This window comes from Lagopus leucura, unplaced genomic scaffold, assembly GCF_019238085.1.
Source record: "Lagopus leucura isolate 7727_CA_CO unplaced genomic scaffold, USGS_WTPT01 Super-Scaffold_100001, whole genome shotgun sequence".
Lineage (NCBI taxonomy): Eukaryota > Metazoa > Chordata > Aves > Galliformes > Phasianidae > Lagopus > Lagopus leucura.
In genome coordinates, this window is record NW_024962262.1 from 95,230,784 (window position 1) to 95,244,513 (window position 13,730).

A 13,730-nucleotide genomic window follows, 5' to 3' on the forward strand; every position below is an offset into this window, starting at 1 on the left:
ATACAAGCAGTTGCTGCAACACTAGTTTGAGTCTCTCTCTTCTTTCAACTGGTCATTTTCACAAGAGTTTAAGGAAATCATAGGTATGGGTTTACCTTAGCCATCTGGAGCAAAAGTGATTAAATAGAAGAAAAACATGGAAGTGAGGCACCTGAAAAGTACAGTGCTTGAAGCCATAATTTTATCAGCTTCATTTGCATGTGATACATCAAGCTGAACACAGAAGCATCCAATAAAAATAAATATTCTCCAAAACTATCTTAAGTACTACTTGAGAGTATTACACTTTAAATCATCACCCAACAAATGTACATAAAAATAAATATATACAGTTAAGTAAACATAAAGAAAGTTAGAGGAGAGAATGACTTTAATTGCCTAACAAATGGTTTCAGTCTAAATTGTAAGGGTGACCGTTGAGCCATTGAGCTTCAAGGGCACTACAGATTGGGTTAACTCCAAGAGAGGTAGGCAGTTTATGGCGTCTCTAAACAAAGTTGATTCATCTTCTGCTTTCAACAGCAGTTTTCTCTATAACAACAAAAGCAGCTTAATTTTCTAACACAAGTTGCAAGAAAATAACAACACAGGATTGCATGGACACGTCCAGGCTTAATGATGGCCAAGCATATGTTGTAATATATACCTGAATCCAAGGAAGATCATTTGTCATTGTTGTACTCCAAGCATTATATGTTCCAGAATTGTTTAACCGGGCTAACTTAGGTTCCCAGTAGTCTACAGAAAAAAAATATGAATAAAGAATTTAAAGAGATATGCTTAAAACATGGAGTACTTTGGTTCCTTTAAGATCTGTCTTGGAGAGAAAAAAAAAAAAAAAGAAAAAAGGAAAAAAAGGTTGCTTGTGCAACCTGTGTACACCTTCACTTGCTACTGTCTGTGTAGAATCCTAACAATTTCTCTAGAAAATGATATAGTTTTCATGTAAAAAGTTAACCTGGTAAAGCAAAAACTGTCATCATTCTGGATGCCAGTTTCCCAAATCTTTCAATACAAATGCACTTTGCACTTTGACAGCTCATATCACATGCAAATTCCAAAAATTTTTTGAGCACTTCATGTTGATTTTCAAATGGGGATAAAAAGATGAAGTTATATTTGTTCCAGGTCATGCAGCAGGCCATTGACAGAGGTCTGCTTGACTCTTGGGCTTATGGTGCTGGCAGAAGATCCATGACAGTGTGTGAATTCAGTGGTGAGGGCTATCTAGTTCACATCAGTCTCTGAAGAACTGGAGAGCTTTTTAACCTGTCAAATGATTCATTACTGATGTAAGATGTAAAAATAAAATAAAATAAATGGAACTGCAGCACTTTGGTGGTGATATTCCGTATCATGCTCAGATCTTTTCAACTATTAACTCACCTATATGATGCGAAGCGTTGATTTGTGAATCAAGTATAACTCCACTTGCCATACCCATTGGAATCTTGCACTCTGGGGAGAGCACAGTAAGTTTGTTGTTAAAAGGAAGATTTAACTTCAATATATATCCAGATGGAATGTTCTAAGGCAGCACTGCTCAGAGCAATTCTGAATAATAATGTAACTTTACCATTCTTTTCCCAGAGGACAAATAAATCTCTGCAGTTTCTTTCAATCGATTAATCTAATGGTCACTGTGAGAAAACCAATGAATTCAAAGCTAGTATGCTAAAGGCTGAACATTTTTTCTTTCAGAATAAATTTGCAGTAATCACTCCACCCCCTTGAAAGCACATTTTGCAGAGCACTCCCGAACTTATTTTCAGTGACCCTGAAAGGACAGAGATGACTTTATAGCTTGATTCCCCTAGCCAAAAAAATACCTTAATTCAGTACCTTTCTCAAGAACCAAATAGGATGCTTGCATTCCTGCTTGCTGATATTCCCCCACTTCAGTGTCTAAAAGCCACCAGCCAGGTCTCTGTGGTTTCATTTCAACTGTCTGAAATGAGCCTTGAAAAGATGGAAGAAAAAAAAACATATCAGAAGTGTTAGCATTATAAAGTTGATGTTAGTGAGGCTGTATGTTAAATTAGAGATTATACTATGGCTTGATTCAGAAAAATTTCTCCATGCTAAACGTAGCAGAGAAAGCAGAACTAATACCACTGATGCCAATCCTTTTTTCTTCTTAACAAGCAAGTTCAATCTGGAGACAGAGAATTAAGAGAGCACATCAAAACCTAGTCTTTCCTGCTACTATAAAAGTTACAGAAGCGTAGGTGACGGTATGCAACAACAGACATCTGCACATAGCAGATCTGCACATGGCAGACTGATCCATGTAATGAACAATACTAAATTTATTACATAATGTAGGGGTGTTGATTCTGTGGTGTTGATTGCAGTCCTTACTTGTGCTCCCCAGTTTGTTCAAGTAATGTACTGGATGGATGTAAAGAAAACTAGATGAAGGACACTGACATGTATGAGCCCTTTCTTCACTTTTTGCATACCTCAAGAAAGCCAAGGATTGAGTAGGAATCAGACCTTTAAGGATATTTGTGTGATCTTTTTTTAAATTATTTTTAAGAAAACACAATACATGCTTCATTGCTTTTCTTATGTTTCTAGTTAGTGCAGACATGACAATTCTGGTTCTCATTTAAACAAAAATGGCCCTGCATGTGGCAGGGGGGTTGGAGATTCATGATCCTTGAGGTCCCTTCCAACCCTGGCCATTCTGTGATTCTGTGAAAAACATACAGAGATGTCATGGTGAAAAATATTACAATAAAAGGTTTAAACCGTGAACAAATCATCTAATGTTCACTGAAATAACATCATATCCTTCCAAGCCAATCCCATTATTTTGATTGTTTCCTATATTATTATTTTTTTTAAAACATGCACAGCTGTCAATGCAGCCTTTCTAAGTGCTGTTATGCACGTCACAGTGTTGACGGTGATGGGTAAAGGAGGAAGTTCTGGCCTAAAGAGTGTTTTTAGCTTATTTAATTGCTTTCTGTATGTAAGTATTCTCCTAGGGCTGACATTTGTTCTGTTTTTTTCTGCATCATACTCACTTCACATTGTAAAAATAAATGCTCACAAGCCAGACACCAATAGTAATTCCCAGCAAACACTGATGGGACTTCCAGAGGTGCTGACGTCTGGGAATGTATGAACAGGACAGCTGTGTTATTGTATATTCTTAATTTCATGAGGAATTTGTGGCAGACACTATCCTATGGAATTCCTTTACTTTCTTTACTGTTGAGCACTTTACAAAGCCAAAGCCAAAGCCAAATCCAATCTATGACCTACTTTGTAGAAAGGGAAAGAAAGACACAAAGGACAGAAACCTTAAACCAATAGTCACATGCCTAGTGAGCAGCAAGAAAATACAAACAAAAGGTAGTACTATGGACCATACTAATATTCATTTTCCACATACATTTCTACTCATCTGAGAGGAAAACATTTGCCCAAACACAAATGTTTTGACCATAACTTTATACTTATCTCTCACGTCTTGATTTCTCACCTCCCAAAATATTAAGTGAGGTGCAAATAATGAGTTTCTGACCACTGTTGGCACCTGGACTGTTAGCGCCCTCAAGTTCTTTTTTCCTGTGCCCAAAGCCAACTTCTGTTCACATTTACATTGGTATGACTGTACTAACTGACCCTTAGAATTTATTCTGATACTTACCTGGAAGGAGTGTGTATGTACCAAGCTGATACTTCATGAGCTCTAGTTGTTCTGTGAACGTCTGTCCATGAAAATGAACAACATGAATGTCTTTTGGCACACCCATATTAAGCAAATGCCATCGGACGAGTTCACCTTCATACATCCTCAGGCCTTGCAAACTGTAGGTAATCCCATTAATGGCTGAAAAAAAAAAACCCATTGCTGGAATGGTTAACACTTCACTAAACAGATCTTCAAAAATGTGAGAAAGTAGTTATTAAAATAAGTCAAGTATTTAATGAAATATTTATTGAAATATTTAGTATATTCAGGAAAAACATCACTTTTTCCAATCCAAGTGCTGTACAGTACAGTCTACATACCATCAATTATTTCAAAGAGAACAAAAGATTATCTCTCAGCACTTAGCCACTTACTCCATTCTACGTAAATAAAATCCCTGTGTCCACACAGAAGCACACGAGGTCCTAGATCTGCTTAAAATTCTCTCAGTAGAACTAGTCAATTTGCCAAATTATTATTCTGCTTTTATATTTCTTGCAAAAGGATTCACTTTCCCAGAGTATTAGCCTCTTACCGAAAAGAGTGGTTTGGGGGGTTTTATTGGTATGGTTTTTTTCTGTTTGTTTGTTTAAATTGAAAAGCCTTTTTAAAGTTTCAGGTCAATATCCTTTCTACATTTTAATACCAATTTTCCAGTCAATGCTAATCTTCTATGATAAAACTATGACTGTTATGGGGACAATGGAGAACAGCAACTGCAAAAAAAATATTCAGATAACTTATGTGCAGGATTTACGTTTGTTCACAAGCAAAGTGAACTGACATAATTCCCTCAACACCTTTCCCTTTACCCCACTAAATACTTGAGAAAAGGAAATAAGTACCATAGAATTTGTGGCATTGTTTCATTTCTCGGGTCTTCTCAGTACAAGGCTTTCTAGAGCGTTTGTCAAAGTACCAGCTTTTTTCTTCATCAAAGACCATAAAAAGTAAGAAAAAGTCTCGAGTGTTTGTTCTGTTGTTGTCTGATGCACCGAAGGTTCCTTTTTCACAGATCAGTATCGGCCCAATCAAACCCGAGTGCGTATCTTTCTCCTACAAGGTAGCAAACCCTTAATAAACGTAAGAACAGATTTCCTAAAAGATGTCAAAAACATTCTATGGAAATGCATAAAGCTCTAAAAACGTAGCAGAAGGGTCCTGAAATTTCCAGTGCTCTATCTCTTTAGTTGCCTCAATCTACTAGTGTTTCCTATTCTAAATTAATCAACAGTTTATTCCCTCTTTTAACTGAATATAAGAGATTAAATTTCACATCGGAACATCACACCCAAAAGTCAGGACAGCTATCTAAAAAGTGTTCAGCATCTTACATTTCCACATCTGTACAATAACATCATTTGGAGATACCAAAAATCTGACTGGATGTGTAGTCCAGGCAACCTGCCTTAGTTGCTTAGAGCAGGCACGGGGAGATTGGACTAGATAATATCAAGAGATCCCTCCACACTCTATGATTATATATAAATCATAAATTGCAGCAATACTATCACTTCTAGTTTGATTTCCTTACCAGATTTACATCAGAGTAGTAGACCCAGGAACGACAAGCTGCTCCTGGCTGCAGTGGTCCTGATCGTTTGTTTGCATACCATACATATATGTAGCTGCTATTTGGCTGAACTTTATCATCTTCTTTAAACCAATCACTAGACTCATCATCATAAATGCTTCCCTCAGAGGACTTTTCATAAAAAAGTCCATGGGCGTGGAGGGAATATGGTCTGGATGCCAGATTCTTAAAATGAACCTAGAAAAAGAAGAAGAAAAATCCGTTGAGCAATTTTGGGCCTAAAGTAAAGGTCCTGTGTAATGCCTTCTAATAACCTCAAACCAGGGTCGACATTTGTATAATGACCACAGGCCACACTGTCAACAGCAAAGCTGGTAAGAATAACTTTTCAGAGCTCCACTCAGTGTCATGCTCTCCAGTGATGGTTGATAACTAAATATGATAACTAAATATTAGGAAGCATGAGACAATCTCCCTGCCTTCTACTGGGTCCAGGTTCCTAAGCTTTAACATAGCTTAGTGTGTTCCTACTGTACATCACTCACAGAAATAAGGAGAAAGGTGTGAGATCTACTTTATGCAGTCCATGCTTGTGTGTTGGAAGATAGATGGGGAAGGGTGAGGAAAGCAGGAAAACACTACGTCATCATGCTTCCTAGTCTAAGTATACTACCAGTATACTACCAGTGTACTACCAATTCTTCTTACAAGTTATAAAATGATCCACTTTCACATAAAAAGTAATACTTTTAGTGCAGTTTGGGTCTAAGAAAACTTTTTAATGCTAAACATAAATCTGATGGGAAACACGAGAAAGAAAAACAGGAGTGAATTCACAGTGAATAAGACAGCAAAAATCTTACTCCTTCAATGAAATAACACATCACTGTGTTCTTTTGTCCTCTGTTCAGTTTCTGGCTCTGAAAAATGTATCTCCTCTATCATCTTTTAAAATCTGTGGCATTTTTAGATCCATTCTATGTCACACTGTAGATCACCATAAAAATCCTATCTTGTGCACATATTGAAAGAACAGCGACTTACCAGGATTACATCATTCACTTCAGCCCGGATAACCGGTCCAAGGATGCCAAGATGTTCTTCATACTCGCCTTCATCCTGAAGAACCGTAAAGGTACTGTCTGTGTACCTTTGAAAAATCACCTTCTTTGTGCTGCCATCTTTACAGATTTTGTCATACATCATCGTACTGAAAGCAAGCCCCCAAAAGAAAACACACAGTGAATTGGACACAGTTTTGATGAAGTCTGGTACTTGTGCAACAGAAACATTTCAGAATGTAAAGAATAAACACAGATGTGTCAGATGATTTTGAAAATCATAACTTACATTGTTTAAAAACTTCTAGTTCTACAGTTTGGGAGACTCTTCAAATACTTGGCCATTTGTCACTGACAAAAACTACAACTAGTCTCTGGAAACAGAGATGGTAAGAACAAATTAGCTCTTAAGCACTTGAAGCATTATTTAGATTTTAAATAGAAGCACTAGGGACTCATTCAAATAAGTCCAGGAAATTCAGCCTGAAAACTTAGATATTTCAGAGCTGAGTTTTCTGTAATGACAGATGAAAACTGAAGTTATGGTTGTGGTCTTCATTTCAAAAATCACAAAGTTCAGCCCTTGGATGAAAGATGACTAGGAATTCTACACATTGTAACGTAAGTAGTGACCTTAATTTGGTTAAATCAAGATAATAAATTTTTAGTATGGAGTCTCTCACGAGTCATACATACTTTTTTTTTTTGTTGTAGCATTGAGATGCTGTCAAAAAAAACTCAACAAAAATCAATGTTAGGGTTTGTGATCCTGTCATTCTGTGATTTCTCTACGCACTATGAACAACACTGCAATAATTCATCCAGCTGTATTTTTACTTTAAGTGTAAGGAATTCTCTATCACCTGCATGATTAAGCACTTTGCATTTATGTTTCATTGCTAGGTCTCGTAAGTGTTTTAATTTTATAATAGAGAATTGAAACACCAGAACCATTTCTTTCCAGTGCTAGAAATGGTGCAATTTCGTACTACCTGTAAGCACAATCTTTCTGTATTAGATCAGTCACATCATTTAATACCTGAAAAGTCTTTATACAGAGAGGTTTCTTTGTCCAGTCTCTACTACAGAATCTAAGAACTGAAGGAGGATGTAAAACAGGTCATTCAAGCACAATAAAGCTAAATGAAAGTTAATGACAGAGGTTTTTTTCCACTTTTGTATTAAAGAGTGTTTTGAGTGAGACTGCAAAGGATTACCAGCCTCCATGAAAAATCCTTAGAGTTGTGTAACTGTAATGTCAAAATCACACCACAGGTTACAGATGCTCTTCAATTCATCAGCATGCAAATCAACACTTTGTTAGTGTCAATACGACCAAAATGAAAGTAAAGGATTTAGCCAAACCTTTTTTTAAGTCCTGCATAGTTCCAGCAGACTTCCTTAGCTGCAATGTAGTATCTCCTCTCATTCCCTCTGCTACGCAGGTAATGTTCAGCAATGTTTTCTGGATTACGCTGTTCATTGACGTTCAGTTTTGGGTCTGTCATGTATGGATCATCAAAGCTCACATAATAGTATTCATATTCATCACCTGATGTATCCTCGCTGTAATATTCTCCTGAAGTATATTCATAGTTCCCATTTTCGTGGGGAAGCCCAATGACGATGGATGGCCTAAGCTGCTGTGTATCACCTGGCAATTCTCTGTGGCTGGACTTACTGGGTGACTCTGTGGTGTTAGTGCAACACGGCAGTGTTACGTGGTTGGCCCCACCTGGAAACAATGTGCGGCCAAGCTCTTCAGTAGGTTTGGTGAATTTCTGGGGCTTTTTACTCCTTGGGTTCAAAAATTGAGTAGTTTTTGGGTATTCTTTTTTTTTCCTTCGGATCTTGACAAAGGTTCCAGATGTACTCAAAGTATTATTCTTATTCCCTTCCTTTCTTTTCAGAGGTGGGTGCTTGTAGTTGCCTTTATGTTTTTCTCCAATTAGATGTGAGAATCCCCCATCCTTCTTCATATGCTTCTTATTTAGGAATATTGTACCATTTCTGCCTCCATAATTCAACTTACCACTAACAGATTTGTCTAAGTTTGCTTCCAGTCTCTGAATCCCCTTTGCAGACACCAAATTCCATTCCTCATCTGTCATTTTAGATGAGTACTTCACAGCCCTGGGCAACGATGCTTCCAGAAAGTTCTTCACTAATGCAGGGCTTGAGTGAGGTCTTATATCACCCAATGTATGATCTAAAGAAAATGAATCTGTTTGTTTATCTTTGGATAGCTCAAGTTGAGAGAGGCTGGATGCATTAGACTCATTTTCTTCTACAGTGACTTCCAACTCAAGCGTCAAATTACCTGCATGCATGGCATTGCCCCCCTTGGTTTCTTCCTCTTCCAGATCACCATCATAATCACTTGGATGCTGATCATCTCCCACTGTGGCTGTGCTGGATGTGTTCTCTGTATGCTGCATAGAATTAGGTGCATTTGTCTTATCAGAAAATGAGACATTTTTATTTCTTACATGATTTAGAAGAGCTTTCATCTTTTGGACAGAGTAAAATTTAATGGCCACCGAGCTTCGCTTTTTTCTTTTGCTATTAATGCTGTTATTTTTTTTCCCTGTGCTTTCTTCTTGATGTTCTTCAGTAAAAAAATTACTGTCCTTTCTATCAGTCAGATGCTCTTCTGCATCTTTCACCTGGACCTCTCCATTGCTCAGCAAGTGCTCACCTCCAGACATATTACTGTGATTTACTGCATAATCGCTTCTGCTTCTATTCTCAAAAATTAAGTTAGGCTTTCCATCACTTGCATTAGCTAAAAGTAAGTACTCTTCTGCTGCGACTGATGTATAATTTGATTGGAATGTTTCAGTCTCAATTTGGAGAGGAGGAGCAGTACGAGTTTCTAAGAACTCTGTCAATTGACTACCATTGGTAACTGTCAGATTTGAGTCAACAGCCACCTTAGAACTTGCAGTATCAATGTCTTCAGATTGTCCCCAGGCCAACGCTGTAAGGTTTTGAGTTTCTTCAGTTTCTCCTGTATTTCTTAAGCTTCGGATGGAATAAACAGAAGCCAGCAGATCCTGATATTCTGAATCATCTTCATCTACCTCTTCTCCCAGATCTTCTTCAACTGAGGTGGAAAGAGCCTTTTTATCAGTCTTGGTGTTTGTGAAATCCACAACATCAAACAAGCTATCATCCTCATAGTCACATCTGACATCTCTGAATCTCAGTCTCATGCCATAACTCATCTCTGTAGAACCCCAGGATGCCAAAAGCCAAGTGCCTGCAAGCAAAACAAAAATGTTTTTCCAATATTCAGTATTTATGGGAGTGAATGCTACCTACCATGTAAACAGTGAGGGAAAATTGCTGGTTTTTTTCTACAGCACCTGCTATAGAAGAGTGTTAATCCTCAGCTGAGTTTCCTAAGAGCTACACTGCAATGAAAAATAATACTTGTAAAGTAAATAGGAGCCCATATAAATAAACAAATAAATAAATAAGAACTGGAGATCTTTCCCAAAGATTGAGGCATACCTTGGACATGAGTGAAAACATATCCCATGAAAAAGATCAATGTGAAGAAGAAAGAAAAAATGATATGAAAGATCCTATATTTAGAGTTGGATCTAAGATTCTGTCTTTTGAGATTAAGTATTAATTTTAATCAGTCTTTGTTATTATATCTATTGCCACACACATAAAGATTCTAAACAAAGCACTTTGTGATACAATGTAGACAAATCTTTGACAAACACAGTATTTCAAAAGCTTTTGAATGCATACCAGACAATCTTTAGAAGAATAATAAAATATTTTGAGTTTCTAATCTCTACACAAATATCAAACTGTCAGCCTCAGCATCTAAATGACTAGGTTTGGAGGAGTTACCAGAACTTTCAAATTAGAAGATGATATTTTCCATTTGAAACTAGGATCTGTAGAGAATAAAAGTACAATCCCATTCCTCAAATGGCATCAAGTTCTTTGCTTGTTGTATATTTGCTTTTGGAACTAACAAAAGTGACAGAATACAGAAAGATAGAGTCTGAAAAAAGACAAACTGCAACCTGCATTGCTTTCCCTATTTCTAACAGCAATAAATTTACAGGACCTAGATGGTAAAAACAAATTGCATACCACAACCAAACAGAAATACAATTATTTCTGGGGAAGTTGTCATTAAATCTGATGGGTTTTTAACGATTCCCTAGTCCTGAACAACAATGAAAAATCCCTACAATGTATATTTTTAACTGATAAGCTCTTGAGGCTATGAGATCATCAAAAAGCAAGCTGGGAGGACAAAAAATCTTTATGAAAAAATCTAAAAACAAAACCACAACCAGAAAGCTCACTGATATTTTAAACAGAATAAGGATACCTAAATCCTATGGGATTTTAAGATAATCATTGGACACTCAGAGTCTTCAATGAGGAATAAATTTTTGTCCTTTCACAAGGTAATTTCTCAAGTGTAGACTACATGAACTGTACTATTTTTTTTTCAAGGTCTAGTATTAAACACTGTTAGATATTGAGATAGATACTGGTGGACTAGTGACCTGATTCAGCGTGGCAGACTTTACTGCTGCTAAATGACCAATAACCTGAGGTAATGTGTAGCCACTTTGTTCAACAGTAACAAGAGCAATTTGAGTCTTAGCTTTTTTAAGTTACTTAAGATGGAGAAGCTGGGAATCAGAGTCGGGAATCAAAACGTCGGAGGTGATACCAGGTTGTTACCATGAACATTAATTTTAATACCTTAAAATGACTGTTGCTAACCCCAATTCTAATTGTGAATTGGAAAAAAACCCAAATACACAAAGAACCACTAAAAGAACCTCATTATCAGCACATATAATTACGTATGTGCTAAGCACCTGTGCAGCTAATGAAACTTCATACACATCAGCTGCAACAGACATCGATTCAAGATTTTCCTGGCACTGTGTGTATCTGAAAAGGTTTTCTATTTTGGTAAATTCTTATGGACCGGGGCTTAAAAGGCAGTTAGAGGAGCTGTCAAATAAGCACTGCAGTCCTGCCTCTTACCAATATTGTCCATTTCCACTGTGACTGATTCTCCACTCATTGGGAAAAGGTTCAACACATCTTGGTATTTTCCTCTATACAGGAAAGCATGCCCAGAAAGGCGAATAGAGACAATCTCGTCCTGAGTGCCAACACTGGAGAAGTGCCACTGAACAACATTATCTTGGCAGAATCCAAGGATTTCATTTCTGTCAGTCACATAGCCATTTATTGCTAAAAAGAAGGCAAAATATAGACGGTCTTAATATTTTCATGCCTCACCAATGTAAAAACTAAAGTGAAAGACTTTTAAAGCCTCTTGTTCATTGATGTCAGTCCAGTTTATTAGGCCTACACTTGGCAGAGAGAGACTGACACAGGGCTGAAAACACAATACAAACTAGGATGGGAATTCCAGCTCTGGAAACAGTATCTCCAAATCAGCAGAATGCTGTATTAAAATTAAAGAACTCTTGCTTTTGCTTCAGGGCCAGTAGTCAGCCCAGTCCCCACTAGAGAAAAACCCAATTGCGTTACATCGGAGAACTGCAATCACTGAACGCTCGGTCTCACATGACTTCCATAATCTTCAGTTTGTTATCCCACTCACTGTGCATTATGTTTGAGTTATAGAACTTGAGGTCATCCTTTCTAACAGAGGCAGGGTTACTGCAGTAGTCCTTGATATTGTCTTCTATGTACCAGCTCTTATTTTCATCAAACACAGCAAACATCGCATGCTGCTCCCCATCTGCCTTTTTCTGAAAGACAATCAGCATAAGCACAATTACATTCTATGAGCAGAGACACTAATGACTCAGATCTATTTTACTTACCTACAAGGTAAGTGACATAAGCTTCAACACAGTTATGGTGCAATTCAAAGTGAATAACTGAAAGGCAACTGGGGGTCAGGACTTCAGCGTGACACTCTACTCCAGCTCAGCTGTGTGTGGTGCAACCCTGAGCAAGATACTAACACTACTGACATGCAGATGGGCTCTTAGTAAATGGACCGGCCTTCTGGTTTGATCCAAGCACAAAGTTTTTGATGTTCTTTCTCTGAAGTGATGCTCTAATCTTTTCCAAGCAAGATTTCAGTCGATGGCAAATAAAATCTCCCAGAACTCTTCCATATCACTGGGTTGCTCTAGAATCAGTGATGCTAGAGACTGGCAGATCATGTTGAGTTAGATGTGTTACAAAGAAAGACCAGCTCAGATCTGAATGAAGAAGTGTGAAGGTGTAATAGCAGCAGGAAAGTTCATTTCCAAGTCTAGAAACAGACATACAAATAAGGCTGACTTCTTGTTGAAATGCTGCTCTTGCTAAGAAAATCAGAATAAAATTCCTCTACCACTGCAGACAGTTAGACTGTATCTTCAAATAATTTCTTCAGGAACCTATTAGTTTGATTGCTCTCTCTAAGACATTTCTCTAAATTAAAATAAAAACAAATTTCACTATAGATCAAGTAATATTAATGAGCAAAATCCCTCTGAGACGTTACCTGCACACCCTTCTGAGAAAGTGCTTCACTTTTACAGATCAGAAGTGGGCCAATCAGTCCAGAGGCTATATCTCTCTCAATATCTACAGCACTATGATACAGCCGGGTAATGCACTGTGCATCCTCTGCAGTGGGTTGATCTGTTTTAGCAATTTGCCATTCATACGTGTAGGTCTTCCCTGGTAGAATTCCTTTACTCTGGGTGGCATTGCCTAAGGAAAAATAAACAGATAATACAAACTTAGAGCCAGATCTTTATTTAGTGCCAGACTGCACCTTTTAATGAAATTGGTGCACTTACGTCATTTCAAGCTACGTCTGAGATAAATGAAGTTCAGCAAGAGCTTTTGGTTCTAAAATCACCAGCAAGACACTGAAGAAAGGTTATTTGTTAATGCTTTGCAAATAGTACCTTGGTTTCTCCATAAGGCAGCACAAAAGGTCAGCAGAGGCAGAGCACAGAATCCAGGTAATGAATTATGACTGACAGCATCTCTTCGAAAGCAGCAGAACTCTCCACAATGATACTCAAAACATGATCCACAAATTTCTTACCTGTGGGATCCTGTGGATAATTAGCTCCTTCTGCATTCTTTGAAAGCGTCACTCCATGGAAGTACATACTGTAGGGTCTGCTGGCCTTATTTTTGAATACAATCTGCATTGATAGATGAAATAAAAAGGAAAATTTAGTATTCCAAAAATCTGTGTCTGAACACATAACCAAGTTTCAACTGTAGTAGAATTTGCCTAGTTTCAGCCCTGAAAAAGCTGAAAAGGCAAAAGGATGCTTCACATATGGTTTCGCAATATGAATTCATTGTCTAAATGCTGCTGGTACCTGGTGGGATCCTGCTTCTGCAGGGCTTGTGGAACCCACACTGTGAACTTCAGCTTCTCACA

General features: G+C 37.6%; 1 protein-coding gene across 2 annotated transcripts in view; it reads right to left on the bottom strand.

Moving 5' to 3' along the window:
* The window catches only part of F5 (coagulation factor V), a 34,056-nt gene that overhangs the window by 5,088 nt on the left and 15,238 nt on the right, over window positions 1-13,730 (bottom strand). For both annotated transcript variants that reach the window (XM_042866934.1, XM_042866935.1), the window contains exons 9-20: window positions 13,383-13,485; window positions 12,828-13,039; window positions 11,928-12,078; window positions 11,339-11,551; window positions 7,667-9,563; window positions 6,285-6,450; window positions 5,241-5,477; window positions 4,552-4,762; window positions 3,662-3,844; window positions 1,843-1,959; window positions 1,387-1,458; window positions 647-738 (exon numbers count right to left, since the gene is read on the bottom strand). In XM_042866934.1, coding sequence (XP_042722868.1) covers window positions 647-738; window positions 1,387-1,458; window positions 1,843-1,959; window positions 3,662-3,844; window positions 4,552-4,762; window positions 5,241-5,477; window positions 6,285-6,450; window positions 7,667-9,563; window positions 11,339-11,551; window positions 11,928-12,078; window positions 12,828-13,039; window positions 13,383-13,485 — 3,654 coding nt within the window. The remainder of the gene's footprint in view (window positions 1-646; window positions 739-1,386; window positions 1,459-1,842; window positions 1,960-3,661; window positions 3,845-4,551; window positions 4,763-5,240; window positions 5,478-6,284; window positions 6,451-7,666; window positions 9,564-11,338; window positions 11,552-11,927; window positions 12,079-12,827; window positions 13,040-13,382; window positions 13,486-13,730) is intronic.